Source organism: Salvelinus alpinus, chromosome 25 (assembly GCF_045679555.1).
Source record: "Salvelinus alpinus chromosome 25, SLU_Salpinus.1, whole genome shotgun sequence".
NCBI classification, from domain to species: Eukaryota; Metazoa; Chordata; class Actinopteri; order Salmoniformes; family Salmonidae; genus Salvelinus; species Salvelinus alpinus.
Window position 1 is genome coordinate 30,038,407 of NC_092110.1, and position 20,740 is coordinate 30,059,146.

Sequence of the window (20,740 nt, forward strand, 5' to 3'; positions counted from 1 at the left end):
ATAATTTCATTTAGGATACTTTTTGTTTTTGTATTTGTATTTAATATGGATCCCCATTAGCTGCTACTCTTCCTGGGGTCCAGCAAAATTAATGCAGTTTATACAATTTTAAAAACATTACAATACATTCATAGATTTCACAACACACTGTGTGCCCTCAGAGCCATACTCCACCACTACCACATATCTACAGTACAAAATCCATGTGCACGTGTGTGTATAGTGCAATTTTCCTAAGTCCCTTTTTGTGGCACCTGACCACATGACTGACTGAACAGAAAACTAGGGCATGTAGAACCTGCCTTGTTGATAGTGCTGTTAAGAAAGTAGAGCAGCACTTTATTATGGACATACTCCCCATTTTAGCTTCTGTTGTATCAATATGTTTTGACCATGACAGTTTACAATCCAGGGTTACTCTAAGCAGTTTAGCCACCTCAACTTGCTCAAGATTTAGTTGTGGTTTAGTGTTTAGTGAATGATTTGTCCCAAATACAATGCTTTTAGTTTAAGAAATATTTAGGAATAACTTGCCACCCACTCTGAAACTAACTGCAACTCTTTGTTAAGTGTTGCAGTCATTTCAGCCGCAGTAGTAGCTGACATGTATAGTGTTGAGTCATCCGCATACATAGAAACACTGGCTTTACTCAAATAGAACACAAATGACTGGATTTACTTAAAGAACACCCTCTGTGTTCTGTTAGACAGGTAACTATTTTTCCACAATATAGCAGGTGGTGTAAAGCCATAACACATACGTTTTTCCAGCAGCAGACTTTGATCGATAATGTCAAAAGCCGCACTGAAGTCTAACAAAACAGCCCCCACAATCTTTTTATCATCATTTTCTCTCAGCCAATCATCAGTAATTTGTGTAAGTGCTGTGCTTGTTTAATGTTCCTTCCCTATAAGCATGCTGAAAGTCTGTTGTCAATTTCTTTACAGTAAAATAGCATTGTATCTGGTCAAACACAATTTTTCCAAAAAGTTTACTAAGAGTTGGTAACAGGCTGATTGGTCGGTTATTTGAGCCAGTGAAGCAGGCTTTACTATTCTTAGGTAGCGGAATTACTTTTACTTCCCTCCGAGCCTGGGGGCACACATTTTCTAGTAAGCTTAATTTGAAAATATGGTAAATAGGAGTGCCAATATAGTCCGCTATTATCCTCAGTAATTTTCCATCCAAGTTGTCAGACCCTGGTGGCTTGTCATTGTTGATAGACAACAATAATTTGTCCACCTCTTCCACACTCACTTTACGGAATTAAAAATTACAATGCTTGTCTTCATAATTTGGTCAGATATACTTGGATGTGTAGTGTCAGCGTTTGTTGCTGGCATGTCATGCCTAAGTTTGCTAACCTTGCAAAATTAAAAAATAATTAAAGTAGTTGGCAATATCAGTTGGTTTTGTGATAAATGAGCCATCTGATTCAATGAATGATGGAACTGAGTTTGCCTTTTTCCCCAAAATGTCATTTAAGGTGCTCCAAAGATTTTTACTATCACTCTTTACGTTATTTATCTTTGTTTCATAGTGTACTTTCTTCTTATTTTTATTCAGATTAGTCACATGATTTCTCAATTTGCAGTACGTTTGCCAATCGGTTTTGTGCAGCCAGACTTATTTACCATTCCTTTTGCCTCATCCCTCTCAACCATATAATTTTTCAATTCCTCATCAATCCATTGGGATTTAACAGTTTTTACAGTCATTTTCTTAATGGGTGCATGCTTATTAGTAACTGGAATAAGCAATTTCATAAATGTGTCAAGTGCAGTGTCTGTTTGCTCCTCATTACACACCACGGACCAAAAATATTATTTACATCAACAACATAGGAATCACTACAAACTTATTGTATGACCTCTTATACACTATATTAGGCCCAGCCTTTGGAACTTTGGTTTTCCTAGATATGGCTATTATATTGTGATCACTACATCCAATGGATCTGGATACTGCTTCCAAGAACATTTCTGCCGCATTAGTAAAGATGTGATCAATACATGTTGATTATTTCATTCCTGTGCTGTTTGTAACTCCTCTGGTAGGTTGACTGATAACCTGAAGCATTTTCTTGAATGGGCAGCTTAATGAAAGCCAGTCAATATTTAAATCACTCAGAAAATATACCTCTCTGTTGATATCACATACATAATCAAGCATTTCACACATGTTATCCAGATACTGGCTGTTAGCACTTGGTGGTCTATAGCAGGAGGAGACTGCGTGAATCAGGCCTTCATGGTCGAATTGCTGTAAAGAAATCACTACTAAAGGACACCAATAAGAAGAAGAGACTTGCTTGGGCCAAGAAACACAAGCAATGGACATGAGACCAGTGGAAATCTGTCCTTTAGTCTCATGAGTCCAAATTTTAGATTTTTGGTTCCAACTGACGTGTCTTTGTGAGACGCAGAATAGGTGAACGGATGATCTCTGCATGTGTGATTCCCACCGTGAAGCATGAAGGAGGAGGTGTGATGGTGTGGGGGTGCTTTGCTGGTGACACTGTCTGTGATTTATTTAGAATTCAAGGCACACTTAACCAGCATGGCTACCACAGCATTCTGCAGCGATACGCCATCCCGTCTGGTTTGCACTTAGTGGGACTATCATTTGTTTTTCAACAGGACAATGACTCAACGCACCTCCAGTGCTGTGTAAGGGCTATTTGACCAAGAAGGAGATTGGTGGAGTGCTGTATCAGATGACCTGGCATCCACAATCACCCGACCTCACCCCAATTCAGATGGTTTAGGATGAGTTGGACCACAGAGGGAAGGAAAAGCATCCAACAAGTGCTCAGCATATGTGAGAACTCCCTTTCAAGACTGTTGGAAGACCATTCCAGGTGAAGCTGGTTGAGCGAATGCCAGGAGTGTGCAAAGCTGTCATCAATACAAAGGGTGGCTACTTTGAAGAATCTCAAATATAACACATATTTTGATATGTTTAACACTTTTTTGGTTACTACATGATTCCATATGTGTTATTTCATAGTTTTGATGTCTTCAGTATTATTCTACAATGTAGAAAATAGTTTTTAAAAAAATTAGAAAAACCCTTGAATGAGTAGGTGTGTCCAAACTTTTGACTGTTACTGTATGTTACCGTGGGCTATTTTTAGCACTTTTCTTCTGGGATGCTTACTTGTTTTTATTCCTTTACTGGGAAGCTTAGCAGAAGTAGAAATGCTCATGTTATTTATGTTAGAGCAGGGTGAGCTGCACACAATGGACTTCCTCCTAGGGCACACCGGCTTAGTGCTAACAGTGTACATCTGTTTCATAGGCACATGATTACTGCACACAATAGCTGTAGGATCAGCAGAGGCATTCAGGGCAGTTACAGGGACATAAATTAGTTAATTTACATTGTGTCTACCAACACCCCTGGTGTATTGTACATTTGCTGAAGCATTATGACAACTCTGCATCACAATGGTAGGGATTAGCTGAGCTGGGCTTGGGTTATTGATATGTCATTGTTTCAACGGAGCCTTATAATGCTGTGAAAAGATCCAGGAATCCAAATTATTTGGATCCATCCTCCTTATAAAACGTGTTTTGTTTCCAAAAGTTATCGAAATTGTCAACAAAAGTTACACCCATTGAGCTGCAATAATCACGTAGCCAGTTGTGAAGAGAAAGAATCCTGCTAAAGCGTTCAATGCCACGATTCAGAGACCACAGGGCCAGATATGATGGGTCTTTTGTGAGTGTCTAGCAGAGTCAATCAGCTCTTTAAAATCCAGTTTCAACTGTTCAGAGCTGCCCTTCATAATGTCAATAAAACTCTCATGGACTACGATAGAATCAATTTCCATGTCCTGACGTAGTACATTCGGGAGCAGCTTAGTAATGTAATTTACTAGAGCTCCGGGATAGGAGATTGTTTTTGCACCAGGAACGGTCACATTTCTTACCATGGAGCTGCCCAAAATAATGGCTGGCGAGAAGGATGAGGATCCTGCTTCACAGGATTCGGAGAACCCTTTGTGGACAGACGAGAGGCAAGATAACTCCTGTTGCTACTGGCGCCTGATGCATGCCTCCGACAGATGAAGAAGCCCCGCTCAATCCAGAGCAGAGACAGAAGGTTGCCGACGTCGACTTCAACATTGTAGTAGAACGCACTGCGGCCGCAGACACAGGCACCCCCAGCGACGAATGTATAAGAAGATCAGGCTCCAGGACGGCGAAACTATTCGTTATTTGTATCCGCTACAGGCCTCTCGTTGGAAGTGTAGCCTGCTTTATGGGAGGCCACTGTCTTTGGCTTCCACGGCTCGTGACATGTGACCATCGTTGATTGCCTTGCTCCTCTTGCTGTGCTCCTTTCGACTCCGCTATCAGATTAGGGAGCTACTGGCAACACCGGCCAGTCGGATAACGACAAACGACGAGGCGGAAATGCATCCAACAAGCGCGAACGCCATTCTGCCACCGGCGTAGAACATTTAAACATTCCACTCTGCATTTTCCCCAGTTTCTTACATAGGCTGGCAAACTTCGTGATCAAGGAAGCCACATCAAGCCTATAATATTCGGCAAGTGAACACTTGCCGCATTGGAACTCCGAGTTATCCGGTTCGTCCCAAAACAAAGCGAATTAGATACAGCTCCTACAGCGTTGGAACCGTTCATTTATTTCTCCCGACACCACAGGCCTTTTTGGGTTGGAGGGTTTGTATTTTGTCCTGTTGTTCATTCAATGTAATATGAGAATCCAGTGTGTTCTGGTAGTCTTTAATAGTTGATTCTAAGATTTTTATTTGATCATGTATGTAACGGCGTTCTAAATCTGCCTCCTCCTCGGACGAGGAGGAGCATGGGTCGGACCAACACGCAGCGAGGTATGTAGACATAAATTAATTTATTTTGAAATACAAAGACGAATACGAAAACACTTGGAAAATTACAAAATAAGAAAACGACGTAGACGAAACCTGAACATGGAACTTACATAACTACACGCAGAACTCACGGACAGGAACAGACTACATCAAACGAATTAACAGCCAAAACAGTCCCGTGTGGTGCACATACACAGACACGAAAGACACAGGAGACAATCACCCACAAACAAACAGTGCGAAACAGCCAACCTATATATGGTTCTCAATCAGAGGGAAACGTCAAACACCTGTCTCTGATTGAGAACCATATAAGACTAATTTCAAGTGACCTAAACAAGAAACACAAAACATATAATGCCCACCCCAACTCACGCCCTGACCAACTAAACACATACAAAAAATAACATAAAACAGGTCAGGAACGTGACAATGTATATGTTTTTGCTGTTTGCATATTGTTTTCGGGCCAAAAATATTGGACAACTAGTTAATCCATCTAACCATATTGGATAGATAACTCTTCGTGTTGTTGTTTGTTTAGTGTTTTCCAATTTTCCAAGAAGCTGCTAGAGTCTATGGATTCTTCAATTACAGCTGATTTCTGACATGTTGTTCCTTATTTTTCTGTAGTGTATTTCTGTATTGTTTCAGTGATTCACCATAGTGAAGGCGTAGCCTCAGATTTTCTAGGTCTCTATGTTTTTGGCTGGATAGGTTTCTCAATTTCTTCATAAAACCATTTGTCATTGTTGTTCATTTTCTTTGGTTTTCTGTTTTACATTTTTTGAGGTCAGAAGACTTGCTGTGGCACACCAGCTGAAGTTCGCGCCAATGTGGGCAGAAAAAGAAAAGGCCAGCCTGGAGTGGTTTACAGGCTTCTTAAAGCGGCACCCAACGCTGTCGCTGAGAAAGCCAGAGGCAACTAGCCTTGCCAGGGCAAGTAGCTTCAACAGAGAAAATGTTAGTGCTTCCTTCAACAATGTAGCAGAAGTGCTACAGAGATATCAGTTTGGACCAGGAGACATATGGAATGTAGATGAAACTAGGGTGACCGCTGTACATAAACCTGACAAAGTGGTGGGCAGACGTGGATTCAAACAAGTAGGGTCACTGACCTCCGCTGAAAGGGGAACCCTCTTCACGCTGGCTTGTGCTGTCTCAGCCACAGGGAATAGTATACCTCCATATTTTATATTCCCCGTGTCAACTTCCGCAATCATTTCCTGTTCAACGGGGCACCTGGCAGCAAAGCAGAGGCAAATCCCTCTGGGTGGATGAAAGATGTGCACTTTGTTGACTTCCTGAAACATTTCGTCGAGCATATGAACTTCTCAAAGGAGAAGCCCTGTTTACTCCTTTTGGACAAAACCACAAGTCTCATATGTCCATCCATTGATAGACTCAAGTATGCCAAATAAAATGGCATAATTATGCTGTCATTCCCACCCCATTGCTCTCATTGGTTTCAACCCTAAGACAGGTCTGTCTACGGGCCGCTAAAGAGGCACAGCAGATCGCCCCATTCAGAACCCAACCCTACCAGGCCCCAGCACCAACCCTGCCAGGCCCCAGCAACATTCCAGTCCTGCCAGGCCCCAGCACCAACCTGCCAGGTCCCAGCACCATTTCAGCCCTGCCAGGCCACCAGCACCAACCTGCCAGGCCCCAGCACCATTCCAGCCCTACCTAGCACAAGCTCAGACACAGACCTGGCCAGTTCTTATGCTAGCACCAGCTCACCCTTGCCCAGCAATGCCATTGCCGACAGTGGACTACCAACTCCAGAGGACATCTGGCCATATCCAAAAGCTGGCCCCCGAAAACCAGCTTGCAAAGGAAGAAAACGGAGCAAAATTGCAATTCTAACTGACACACCAGTGAAGCAGGCACTAGAAATGGAAAAGGATAGGGCACAATCTAGCAAAAGGCTGTTTCCGAAGAAAGGGAAGCGGGGGGGAGGGGTCCAAATCTGGATCTACAAAGAACAAGAAGCCAGCTAAAAAAAAGAAAAATCGTAGAAGAGTCATCATCAGATGAAGAGGAGTGCTTCTGCCTCGTCTGTGTGGAGCCATTTTCAAACAGCCTTCCAAAGGAGACTTGTGTGAAGTGTGTGAGATGCAACAAATGGGCCCATGATGCTTGCACCTCAGGCCAGGCAATGTATGTGTGCCAGAACTGTGACTCTGAAGATGAGTCTGATTAGTCAGATACGGATGTGCGTCGTATAGGCTGTTACAAAACTGTGCATTAGTGTGTTTAAACACCACGTCTGTTTTGTTAAGACTTTAAACATTTAAGCAAGTTATCTGCAGCATTACATTCCATTCCGATTCCAACAATTACCGTGGATCTATGTGCATGCCAGAGAACGATCGATTTTAAGTTCATAGTAAAGTGGTCATGCTACTTAATTAATGTGTGCTCTGCCAGCATGATTGTTTTGATTGAATGGCATGATTTGCCAGATTCTCTAGGCATGATTGTTGTTAATTTGAGTTCTTTAATGAAGTTGAATATGGTATTGAATTTGAAATTAAAATCAATATTCACAATTAATTAATTAGGGTTCTTATTTGTTGATAATCCAATGTGACAATTTACCCGACGTAGTATGACAATTTACCCGCTGATGGGGCAAACTGTCACAAGAGCTCACTCTCTATTTCACGGTCTACAACTCCATACTGAAATAAGATATGAAGATGTAATGAATACAAAATATGTGCCTTTCATTTGGTATGACATTTATACCATTGTGATGTATTGTGCCCAGTAAATGTTAGACAGAGTGAAAAGTGTGACAACATACCTCGCTCTCCCCTACTCACTGTTATGTTGATTGATTCATTCCAGTTAATCATTTGGGACTGAAAACGTATAGGCAGCCTAGCCAGCCCAAGTTTTAATATAAACCACATTTGATCACATTCACATTTTCTCCTGACACACAAATGGACTATAAATACATAACGTTACCAATGTGTTAATGCTGACCAGATGGACAGGGCGCATAGGCTGCATGCAGCTGCTATTATCAGCCTGCAGGTGATCAGACTGAAACATTGTCTTGTTCTCATCCCATACAGCATGTCAGATCTCTGTTAAGGTGTAGCCTCGGCTGCTGCAACATTAATGGAATGAGTTTTTGCTTAGGTCTGTCTGGAGTGATAGTGTTACTATCTTTGCTAAATAAATACCTACTTGACCGGGCATGAAGAAATGTGCTGCATCAACCTCTCTTTAACCTCACTTTTAATGGATGCGATGGAAGCTATCAAATCATTCAGAATTGATTTCGTCATCCCAGAAAAGACAGTAGAAAGTTCCATAAGTTCAGCAAGTAAAGCACCGTAACGTGTAATTACCTCTACAAGCTCCTTGTAGTTCCACTTGTTAGCAGAACTTTAGAGAACATCCCTGTTTCTTCTTAATTTCTCGTTGTGTTGCGCAGTTTGAATACTCAGACCTTCGTCATGATCGATGCAGCTTCTTCCCAGAAGCTTGAATCTGATGTGGGCATTAATATGCTCCCTGCTTTTGTTTTGCCGTTTAGCTGAACGATCGATGTTCTTCATTTCACTGTACCCCACTTTCGCCCAAGGCTCAGATTTTCCAAATAGCAGGCAAGGCCAGCAATACGGGCGGCTTGATGTTAACCAGCTATACTTTTGATACCAGGTGGAATTGAACGCCCTCACCTTTTCATCCTTCTTCATGAAACTGATCTCATGCAGAGGTCAGAGGTCGACCCTCGCTTTTAATTGACAACTTTCCTGCGTACCCTAAGGAATGAAAGGGGTTCTTATATAAAAATGAAACAACATTTTCAGTAGCATTGGCGGCGAAAACTGCACACTCGAGCTGTTAGGTAGCTAGCTAGCTACTGTTACTAAAGTTAGCAAGGCAAATCGAAATAAATTGCACTAATTGGACACAAAAATAAAGTTCTGAAACCAAGAAAACAATGTATAGTCTACCTCCTCCGTCACCTCTAATTTGAAGAAACTAATTTGAATTGAATAATATCACAAAAATTCTCAACTATCACTTTTCAATCTCTATCCAATACTGTCACCAACTCACCAAGCTTCTCAACACATCGAACCCCCCCCCATAATGCTCTGCGGCACAACCCCAATACAACACACTAGGTTCATTCTCTGATTCTAATCCTATGATTGGATGGACAACATGTCACTTCATACTGCAAAAGCTTTGATTGGTTGGAGGTCATCATTACCATGTAGGTCTATGGAAGGGGGTGAGGCCTATGAGCCTCCTAGGTTTTGTATTGAAGTCAATGTACCCAGAGCAGGACGGAAGCTAGCTGTCCTCCGGCTACACCTTGGCTCTATCCCAGAGAGTGCTGTTGAAGTTACTATAGACCTTCATTGCAAAACAGTGTGTTTAAATCAATTATTTGGTGACATATTAATATATTTAGTATAGTTTTATCTAAAAAGGAAAAAAAAAATGTGTTTCCACTGCTCATGATTGGGTATTGCTCTGTTCAAGTAGACTGTGATTTTGCTGTGATCTGATAGGGGTGTCAGTGGGCTGACTGTGAATGCTCTGAGAGACGTTGGGTTGAGGTCAGTGATAAAGAAGTCAACAGTACTACTGCCAGGAGATGAGCTATAGGTGTACCTACCGTAATAGTCCCCTGAAAGCGTACCATTGACTATGTACATACTCAGTGTGCGACAGAGCTGCAGGAGTTGTGACCTGTTTTTGTTGGTTATGTTGTCATAGTTGTGCCTCGGGGTGCATATGGGGGAGGGAATGCTGTCACCTCCAAGTAGGTGTTTGTCCCCCTGTGTGTTGGGGGTGTCAGGTTCTTGTCCGGTTCTGGCATTTAGGTCGCCACAGACTAGTACATGTCCCTGGGCCTGGATATGATTGATTTCCCCCTCCAGGATGGAGAAGCTGTCTTCATTAAAGTATGGGGATTCTAGTGGGGGGATATAAGTAGCACATAGGTGGACATTTTGATTTGTTAAGATAATTCCCTTCCTTTTATAAAATGTTCTTGTTTTGATTAATTTAATAGAGTGAGTTAGGTCTGCTCTATTACAAATTACCCTTCCCTGTTTCACACCTGGTAGTTTGGTGGATTGGACTACCAGCTCTACCAGAGGGCAACCAGTGGGTCCATCTCCTCTATACCTCTCTCTCTCTCTCCCCCCACCTTTCAATTCAATTCAAAGGGCTTTATTGGCATGGGAAACATGTTTTCATTGCCAAAGCAAGTGAAATGGATAAACAAAAGTGAAATAAACAATAAAAAGTGAACAGTAAATAATACCATCACACAAGTTCCAAAATAAAAAAGACATTTCAAAGACATTACTGTGTTGTAGCGATGTACAAATAGTTAAAGTTTTAAAGGGAAAATAAATAAGGTGCTAATCTCTCTAGTTACCTAATCATATTCACTGATAGGGGAACTGGAAGTTTGAGTAGTTTGGCTCTGTATCTTCCTATGTTTTACTGAAGGAACCAATCAACTGTCACTTTCAGGAAGTTTTCTTCACAACATTGTCAACATATCTAACAAAGAAAATCACATGAAGAAAATTACATTTATTTGACATGTTTAGAATGTTTATGTTTTTGATCCTTTTTTTTCTTTCTGGGTTCAGTTTCTTAAAGATATTTTGCTTCTGGCTCTGCTCTTTGTGTCTCATATTGCTCTACTGACCTGAAAAGGATGGTGTCCAGCATGGGTTTTAGTTACTGGCTCACCTTCTCACCCTGTCAAAGTATTGATAGGGGGAAATATGACGTGCCACAAAGGTTGCCCTAGGTGACAGATGAAGTGACAACAGTGCTATATGTATTATTGAGAGAGAGGTGACTCTGGATGAGTGTGGTCGTGTGCATGTGTGTGTGTGTGTGTGTGTGTGTGTGTGTGTGTGTGTGTGTGTGTGTGTGTGTGTGTGTGTGTGTGTGTGTGTGTGTGTGTGTGTGTGTGTGTGTGTGTGTGTGTGTGTGTGTGTGTGTGTGTGTGTGTGTGTGTGTGTGTGTGTGTGTGTGTGTGTGTGTGTGTGTGTGTGTGTGTGTGTGTAGGTGGGTTATGTTAAGCTGTTAGCAGTAATGAACAAGGTCATGTTGAACTTGTGTGTGTTTAATCCTGTGTGTGTAGGTGTGCGATGGGGAACTCGTATGCAGGCCAGTTGAGGACCACACGTTTTGAGGAGGTGCTTCATAACTCCATCGAGGCTTCTCTCCGCTCCAACACTGTGGTGCCACGGCCTGTCTTCTCACAGCTCTACCTGGAGGCAAAGCAGCCAACCCTGCACAATGGTGTGTGTGTAGGTGTCTGTATGTGTGTGTGTGTGTGTGTGCTGCATGTGTGTGTTTATGTTTGCCACAGGAGGTTGTTGGACCATAATTGTTATGGACGAGCTTGTGGTAATGACTGGAGCAGAATAGGTGGAATGGTATCAAATACATCAAACACATGGTTTGATGCCATTCCATTTGCTCTGTTCCAGCAATTATTAGCAGCCTCCCATGGTGTGCGCACTTGTGTGTGAGTGTGAGTGTGTTATAACACTCTGTAATGAGCATGTGTGTGTCAGTAGGCCGGGTAGAGAATGAGGATGAGGAGGAGGAAGATGGCTCAGAGTCCAACAGCCCTCCCGTCCCGTACAAGATGAAGCCCCCGCCAGAGGGATGCTGCACCACGGACGGTACGAACACACGGTTCCCTCAGCTCCACCCCCTCACTGTCTTACGCTGCCTGGCCTGCTCAGGCTTCTGTCTGGTGGAAAGAGATCTCTGTCTTTCTGGTTACAGGTCAGGGTAACACTGTTTAACAGTTTGTGTGTGTTTGTGTGTGCATGCGTGTGGGTGTGTGTGTGTGCCTACCTATGCGTGTGTGTGTGTCCTTCTCAGGATTCTGCCAGGCGGGTAGAGACCTGCGTCTATCCTCCCTGGTGTCAGAGCCTCAAGACGTGCCCCCAGGATTCCTGCTGGTAGGGGCCCTGTCTGCAGGCGCACCAGACACCCTGCTGGTGTGTGCAGTCGACCGCAGGTTCCTGCCCGATGAACGGGGATGCAACGCACTGCTGGGTGAGACACACACACACACACATAGAAAGCCCAGTCTATAGCAGGGCTAGGCAACCCCTGGTCCAGAGGAAAGGAAAAGAAAGGGTAAAGGTGAGAGGATAGACAGGGAGAAAGAGATTGAAGAGATTGAGAAAGAGTGGCGGTGGAGTGAGGTTTGCAGTTAGATGGATGGACAGAGGGAGAGTGGGGTTGGCAGCAGCTACAATGAGAGAGGGAGAGTGGGGTTGGCAGCAGCTACAATGAGAGAGGGAGAGTTGGGTTGGCAGCAGCTACAATGAGAGAGGGAGAGTGGGGTTAGCAGCAGCTACAATGAGAGAGCGAGAGTGGGGTTAGCAGCAGCTACAATGTGAGAGGGAGAGTGGGGTTAGCAGCAGCTACAATGTGAGAGGGAGAGTGGGGTTAGCAGCAGCTACAATGAGAGAGGGAGAGTGGGGTTGGCAGCAGCTACAATGAGAGAGGGAGAGTTGGGTTGGCAGCAGCTACAATGAGAGGGAGAGTTGGGTTGGCAGCAGCTACAATGAGAGAGGGAGAGTGGGGTTGGCAGCAGCTACAATGAGAGAGGGAGAGTGGGGTTAGCAGCAGCTACAAGGTGAGAGGGAGAGTGGGGTTAGCAGCAGCTACAATGAGAGAGGGAGAGTGGGGTTGGCAGCAGCTACAATGAGAGAGGGAGAGTGGGGTTAGCAGCAGCTACAATGAGAGAGGGAGAGTTGGGTTGGCAGCAGCTACAATGAGAGGGAGAGTTGGGTTGGCAGCAGCTACAATGAGAGAGGGAGAGTGGGGTTGGCAGCAGCTACAATGAGAGAGGGAGAGTGGGGTTAGCAGCAGCTACAATGAGAGCGGGAGAGTGGGGTTGGCAGCAGTTACAATGAGAGCGGGAGAGTGGGGTTGGCAGCAGCTACAATGAGAGAGGGAGAGTGGGGTTAGCAGCAGCTACAATGAGAGAGGGAGAGTGGGGTTGGCAGCAGCTACAATGAGAGAGGGAGAGTTGGGTTGGCAGCAGCTACAATGAGAGAGGGAGAGTGGGGTTAGCAGCAGCTAAAATGAGAGAGGGAGAGTGGGGTTAGCAGCAGCTACAATGACAGGGGGAGAGTGGGTTGGCAGCAGCTACAATGAGAGCGGGAGAGTGGGGTTAGCAGCAGCTACAATGAGAGAGGGAGAGTGGGGTTGGCAGCAGCTACAATGAGAGAGGGAGAGTGGGGTTGGCAGCAGCTACAATGAGAGAGGGAGAGTTGGGTTGGCAGCAGCTACAATGAGAGAGGGAGAGTGGGGTTAGCAGCAGCTACAATGAGAGAGCGAGAGTGGGGTTAGCAGCAGCTACAATGTGAGAGGGAGAGTGGGGTTAGCAGCAGCTACAATGTGAGAGGGAGAGTGGGGTTAGCAGCAGCTACAATGAGAGAGGGAGAGTGGGGTTGGCAGCAGCTACAATGAGAGAGGGAGAGTGGGGTTTGCAGCAGCTACAATGAGAGAGGGAGAGTGGGGTTGGCAGCAGCTACAATGAGAGAGGGAGAGTTGGGTTGGCAGCAGCTACAATGAGAGCGCGAGAGTGGGGTTAGCAGCAGCTACAATAAGAGGGAGAGTTGGGTTGGCAGCAGCTACAATGAGAGCGGGAGAGTGGGGTTGGCAGCAGCTACAATGAGAGAGGGAGAGTGGGGTTAGCAGCAGCTACAATGAGAGAGGGAGAGTTGGGTTGGCAGCAGCTACAATGAGGGAGAGTTGGGTTAGCAGCAGCTACAATGAGAGAGGGAGAGTGGGGTTGGCAGCAGCTACAATGAGAGAGGGAGAGTGGGGTTAGCAGCAGCTACAATGAGAGAGGGAGAGTGGGGTTAGCAGCAGCTACAATGAGAGAGGGAGAGTGGGGTTAGCAGCAGCTACAATGAGAGAGGGAGAGTGGGGTTAGCAGCAGCTACAATGAGAGAGGGAGAGTGGGGTTGGCAGCAGCTACAATGAGAGAGGGAGAGTGGGGTTGGCAGCAGCTACAATGAGAGAGGGAGAGTGGGGTTGGCAGCAGCTACAATGAGAGAGGGAGAGTTGGGTTGGCAGCAGCTACAATGAGAGAGGGAGAGTGGGGTTAGCAGCAGCTACAATGAGAGAGGGAGAGTGGGGTTAGCAGCAGCTACAATGAGAGAGGGAGAGTTGGGTTGGCAGCAGCTACAATGAGAGAGGGAGAGTGGGGTTAGCAGCAGCTACAATGAGAGAGCGAGAGTGGGGTTAGCAGCAGCTACAATGTGAGAGGGAGAGTGGGGTTAGCAGCAGCTACAATGTGAGAGGGAGATATGGGGTTAGCAGCAGCTACAATGAGAGAGGGAGAGTGGGGTTAGGAGCAGCTACAATGAGAGAGGGAGAGTGGGGTTAGCAGCAGCTACAATGAGAGGGAGAGTTGGGTTGGCAGCAGCTACAATGAGAGAGGGAGATATGGGGTTAGCAGCAGCTACAATGAGAGAGGGAGAGTGGGGTTAGGAGCAGCTACAATGAGAGAGGGAGAGTGGGGTTAGCAGCAGCTACAATGAGAGGGAGAGTTGGGTTGGCAGCAGCTACAATGAGAGCGGGAGAGTGGGGTTGGCTGCAGCTACAATGTGAGAGGGAGAGTGGGGTTAGCAGCAGCTACAATGTGAGAGGGAGAGTGGGGTTAGCAGCAGCTACAATGAGAGAGGGAGAGTGGGGTTGGCAGCAGCTACAATGAGAGAGGGAGAGTGGGGTTGGCAGCAGCTACAATGAGAGAGGGAGAGTTGGGTTGGCAGCAGCTACAATGAGAGAGGGAGAGTTGGGTTGGCAGCAGCTACAATGAGAGAGGGAGAGTTGGGTTGGCAGCAGCTACAATGAGAGAGGGAGAGTGGGGTTAGCAGCAGCTACAATGAGAGGGAGAGTTGGGTTGGCAGCAGCTACAATGAGAGAGGGAGAGTTGGGTTGGCAGCAGCTACAATGAGAGAGGGAGAGTGGGGTTAGCAGCAGCTACAATGAGAGGGAGAGTTGGGTTGGCAGCAGCTACAATGAGAGAGCGAGAGTGGGGTTAGCAGCAGCTACAATGAGAGGGAGAGTTGGGTTGGCAGCAGCTACAATGAGAGAGGGAGAGTGGGGTTAGCAGCAGCTACAATGAGAGGGAGAGTTGGGTTGGCAGCAGCTACAATGAGAGCGGGAGAGTGGGGTTGGCTGCAGCTACAATGAGAGAGGGAGAGTGGGGTTGGCAGCAGCTACAATGAGAGAGGGAGAGTTGGGTTGGCAGCAGCTACAATGAGAGAGGGAGAGTTGGGTTGGCAGCAGCTACAATGAGAGAGGGAGAGTTGGGTTGGCAGCAGCTACAATGAGAGAGGGAGAGTGGGGTTAGCAGCAGCTACAATGAGAGGGAGAGTTGGGTTGGCAGCAGCTACAATGAGAGCGGGAGAGTGGGGTTGGCAGCAGCTACAATGAGAGAGGGAGAGTGGGGTTGGCAGCAGCTACAATGAGAGAGGGAGAGTGGGGTTAGCAGCAGCTACAATGAGAGGGAGAGTTGGGTTGGCAGCAGCTACAATGAGAGCGGGAGAGTGGGGTTGGCAGCAGCTACAATGAGAGAGGGAGAGTGGGGTTAGCAGCAGCTACAATGAGAGAGGGAAAGTTGGGTTGGCAGCAGCTACAATGAGGGAGAGTGGGGTTAGCAGCAGCTACAATGAGAGAGGGAGAGTGGGGTTGGCAGCAGCTACAATGAGAGAGGGAGAGTGGGGTTAGCAGCAGCTACAATGAGAGAGGGAGAGTGGGGTTAGCAGCAGCTACAATGAGAGCGGGAGAGTGGGGTTGGCAGCAGCTACAATGAGAGAGGGAGAGTGGAGTTAGCAGCAGCTACAATGAGAGAGGGAGAGTGGGGTTAGAAGCAGCTACAATGAGAGAGGGAGAGTGGAGTTACCAGCAGCTACAATGAGAGAGGGAGAGTGGGGTTGGCAGCAGCTACAATGAGAGAGGGAGAGTGGGGTTGGCAGCAGCTACAATGAGAGAGGGAGAGTGGGGTTGGCAGCAGCTACAATGAGAGAGGGAGAGTGGGGTTGGCAGCAGCTACAATGAGAGAGGGAGAGTGGGGTTAGCAGCAGCTACAATGAGAGAGGGAGAGTGGGGTTGGCAGCAGCTACAATGAGAGAGGGAGAGTGGGGTTGGCAGAAAATGAAGTGAACGAGGGAGGGAGAGTGGGGGCTGGAAAAGGAAACGGAGTGAGTGATGATTGAGGAAGCTGATATGAAAGAGGCAGAGAGACAAAAAGTAAGAAAGAGAGAATGACAGAGAAAGAAAGAGAGAAAGAAAGAGAGAGGCTATAGAGGACAGGGTTAGGGTACCCTGACTGCAGTCACACACACATTGTTAGTCCCTCTACCTGGGCTCTGCTACACACATACACACACACAGACACACATGCACAACACACACACCCGGAACACCAACCCACAGCCTAGCTGTAACCATGGGAAAATCATCACTCACACCCTCTTTCTCTTGCTACGGGAGAAAAGGGTTATTGTGACTCCACTGAGTCACCACATGATACACACACACACAAACACACACACACACTGACGCAGTGTTTGTGTGGTCATCCTCAGGGTTCTCGGGGAACTGTATGGGTTGTGGAGAGAAGGGTTTTCGCTACTTCACAGAATTCTCCAACCACATCAACCTGAAGTTGAGCACCCAGCCCAAGAAACAGAAGCACTTAAAGTACCATCTGTACAGGAACAACCAGGGACAGCTGGTCAGAGGGGCTGCTATCTGCTGGAATAGCCTCGGTAAGACGGCAGGGGGATCCCCTGCATTAACTGCAGACTCGTACATTTTCTCAGTGAAAACAATATACTTAATTTTTTCAACCTTTGTTTAACTAGACAAGTCAGTTAAGAACTAATAGTTTTTTACAATGATGGCCTATCCCGGCCAAACCCTAACCTAACCCGGACAACGCTGGGCCAATTGTGCACAATCCCATCCGGTTGTGATACAGCCTGGATTCGAACCAGGGCCTGTAGTGACACCTCTTGCACTGAGATGCAGTGTCCTAGACCCCTGCGTCACTTAGGAGCTTAGCAAATGTCAAATAGGCTTTTTACCAAATGACTGTACGACAGATCACGTATTCACCCTGCACACCCTAATTGACAAATAAACAAACCAAAATAAAGGCAAAGTCTTCTCATGCTTTGTTGATTTCTAAATAAGCCTTTGGCTCAATTTGGCTCGAGGGTCTGCTATACAAATTGATGGAAAGCGGTGTTGGGGGGAAATCATACAACATTATAAAATCCATGAACACAAATAACAAGTATGTGATTAAAATTGGCAGAAAACACACATTTCTTTCCACAGAGCCGTGGGGTGAGACAGGGCCAGGGGGTGAGACAGGGCCGTGGGGTGAGACAGGGATGCATCTTGAACCCCACCCTCTTCAGCATATGTATTAATGAATTGGCAAGAGCCCTAGAACAGTCTGCAGCACCCGGCCCAGACCTGGGCCCTGAGAGTAAATCTTAGTTTGACAAAAATAATTGAGAGTTTGCATGCAGAATTCTGCAAAAATATCTTCTGTGTACAACGTAAAACAGCAAATAATGCATGCATAGTAGATTTAAGCTGATACCCGCTAATTATCAAAATCCAGAAAATAGCCGTTAAATTTTACAAACACCTAAATGGAAGCGATTCCCAAACCTTCCATAACAAAGTCATCACCTACAGTGAAATTAACCTGGAGAAGAGCCCCCTAAGCAAGCTAGTCCGGGGGCTCTGTTCACAAACACAAAGCCCCAGGACAGCAACACAATTAGACCCAACCAAAACATGAGAAAACAAAAAGAAAATTACTTGACACATTGGAAATAATTAACAAAAAAACTGAGCAAACTAGAATGCTATTTGGCCCTAAACAGAGAGTACACAGTGGCAGAATACCTGACCACTGTGACTGACCCAAACTTAAGGAGAACGTTTGACTATGTACAGACTCAGTGAGCATAGCCTTGCTATTGAGAAAGGCTGCCGTAGGTAGACCTGGCTCTCAAGAGAAGACAGGCTATGTGCAAGCTGCCCACAAAATGAGGTGGACACTGAAGCTGCACTTCCTAACCTTCTGCCAAATGTATGACCATATTAGAGACACATATTTCCTTCAGATTACACAGACCCACAAATAATTTGAAAAGGTCAACCTTGAAGTGAAGAACAAGCACCATTGTAAATACATCCCATATTTATGTATATTTATTTTCCCTTTTGTACTTTAACTATTTGCACATCGTTGCAACACTGTATATAGACATAATATGACAATTGAAATGTCTTTATTCTTTTGGAACTTCTGTGAGTGTAATGTTTACTGTTAATTTTATTATTTATTTCACTATTGTTTATTATCTATTTCACTTGCTTTGGCAATGTAAACATATGTTTCCCATGCCAATAACGCCCCTTGAATTGAAATTGAGAGAGAGAGAGAAAGAGTAGAGAGAGAGGGAAAGAGTAGAGAGAGAGAGAGAAAGAGTAGAGAGGGAGAGAAGAGCGAGAGAGAGAGAGAGAGAGAGAGAGAGAGAGAGAGAGAGAGAGAGAGACAGAGTAGAGAGAGAGAGAGAGAGAGAGAGAAGTCAGTGGTTAACTCTCCTGTGTTTCTATGCTGTAATGTTGTGGACAGGGCTTGTGTGGGGGAGGTGTGTTTAGGAGGGGAGGGATCTGTGACCATACCTGTCTTTACAGGTGTGTAGGGCAGAGGTCTGGGGTCAGGGTTTAGGACGGGGGTCAGGTAAATAGGAGTCAAAGCCTGTGGCTAGACTTACTGTGTTACTGATTAAGCCTGTGATGTTTCACAGGACAGAGACAGTTAGTCCAGCTACATGCCGGGCAGTCTTATGTTCCCTGACTGAATAGGAAGGGGGTTTGGGATGAGTTTCAGAGCTACAGTACAGTAACTAGAGTAGAGCTTACATTAACATGTTAGTACCGTTTACATTATCATAATCACTGGAGTGACTCTAGTGCTCTTATTGGAAGAAAAAGAAACACTAGTTCTCTCAAATTAGTATTGTGTGTTGCTGTATATGGCTGACTGTCGATTCTGTCTTTTCAGAGAGCAGAGGGAGACAGACAGCGCCTAACGCCTCTGACGGGCATGTAACCTCAGACGATCACTACCCCAACCCAGCAGTCACCGCTCACCCTGCACACACACCCGGGACCTACACAGGTACACACACACACACATACTCACAGACATACCCACACACACACATACCGTGCACACACTCACATAAATCCCCCCCCCCCCCCCCCCCCCCCCACACACACACACTATGTAAGTGTCTGCTAGATTACCATTGCTGTTGTTTTTCGCCCCTCTAGCCGGCGCCCCTGTAGAACCCATTGCCCCCCCTCCCCTGGGCAACGGGAGCCACATCCCCCTATCCCAGAATCCTCTGCCCCAGACTGCCATACTGTCGAAAGGACCGGGGAGACCCACAGTTATAGGTAACCCGTGTGTGTGTGTGTGTGTGTGTGTGTGTGTGTGTGTGTGTGTGTGTGTGTGTGTGTGTGTGTGTGTGTGTGTGTGTGTGTGTGTGTGTGTGTGTGTGTGTGTGTGTGTGTGTGTGTGTGTGTGTGTGTGTGTGTGTGTGTGTGTGTGTGTGTGCGTGCGTGCGTGCGTGTACGTGCGTGCGTGCAGACATGTCATGCATGTGTTTCTATACTTGTATGCATGTTTGTTTATGTATCATTATGAAGGTGTACAACATAGAATGACATATTCATTCTAGAATCTCTATGGGGTAGGAGGCATGCCTTTAAATGTGTGTGTTATCATTGTAGCCTCCCCTCCCCTTTCTCTCCTCTTCCCACCTCCCCCTGAAAGGGAGAGCTTCTGTGTTTTATCAGTCTAAAGTACCCAGTAGGAGACGGCTGTATTGTGTGCGTGGGCCCCTATTGTTACGACCCCCTTTCATTCAGCAACACTTCCCCACTAAAAGTCTTCCTCTCTCTTTTCTCTGCCTCTTCCTCCCTCTATCCCTGAGCTCAATAAAAGCAGGGCAGTAAAAATTAATTATCTTTCAATTCAATTCAAAGGGCTTTATTGGCATGGGAAACATGTTTACATTGCCAAAGCAAGTGGAATAGATAATAAACAAAAGTGAAATAAACAATCAGAAATTAACAGTAAATATTACAATGACAAAAGTTTCAAAATAATAGACTTTCTCTCTTTCTCTTTCCCTATCTCTCTTTCCCTCTCTCTCTTTCCCTCTCTCTCTTTCCCTCTCTCTCTTTCCCGCACTCTCTTTCCCTCACTCTCTCTTTCCCTCACTCTCTCTTTCCCTCTCTCTCTCTTTCCCTCTCTCTCTTTCCCTCACTCTCTCTTTCCGGCCGTCTCATTCTCAGTGTGTTTAGTTGTAAAGTGAAAGGTTTCCTTCCTGCCAGTCTGGGTTTTGATAGGGGCGTTTCAACACGTGGGCCCTTTGGTCTTTGTCTCTGTTGCTGCATAAGAAGAGAGCAGGCAGAGAGGAGAGGGAAGACAGCATGTGTAGAGGGGAAGAGGAGGAGCTGGTTAATGTATGACAAAGACCATGCTATCTTTATGATCAATACTGAGCTACAGTTATATTGCAGTGGCTGGCTGGCTGGCTGGCTGGCTGGCTGGCTGGCTGGCTGGCTGGCTGGCTGGTTGACTGGCTGGCTGGCTGGCTGGCTAACTGACTATTTGACTGGCTAGCTGGCTGGTTGGCTGGCTGGCTAACTGACTATTTGACTGGCTAGCTGGCTGGTTGACTGGCTGGTTGACTGGCTGGTTGACTGGCTGGTTGACTGGT

The 20,740-nt window shown here is 45.8% G+C and overlaps 1 protein-coding gene across 3 annotated transcripts in view; it reads left to right on the forward strand.

The window, feature by feature from the left end:
- LOC139553779 (protein GREB1-like) overlaps positions 1 to 20,740 on the forward strand; it is a 68,915-nt gene that overhangs the window by 16,621 nt on the left and 31,554 nt on the right. For 2 of the 3 annotated variants that reach the window (XM_071366435.1, XM_071366436.1), the window contains exons 2-7: positions 11,014 to 11,174; positions 11,456 to 11,563; positions 11,769 to 11,945; positions 16,505 to 16,687; positions 19,012 to 19,128; positions 19,284 to 19,409. In XM_071366435.1, coding sequence (XP_071222536.1) covers positions 11,021 to 11,174; positions 11,456 to 11,563; positions 11,769 to 11,945; positions 16,505 to 16,687; positions 19,012 to 19,128; positions 19,284 to 19,409 — 865 coding nt within the window. In that variant the 5' untranslated portion in view covers positions 11,014 to 11,020. The remainder of the gene's footprint in view (positions 1 to 11,013; positions 11,175 to 11,455; positions 11,564 to 11,768; positions 11,946 to 16,504; positions 16,688 to 19,011; positions 19,129 to 19,283; positions 19,410 to 20,740) is intronic. The other variant, XM_071366437.1, reaches the window with a different exon arrangement.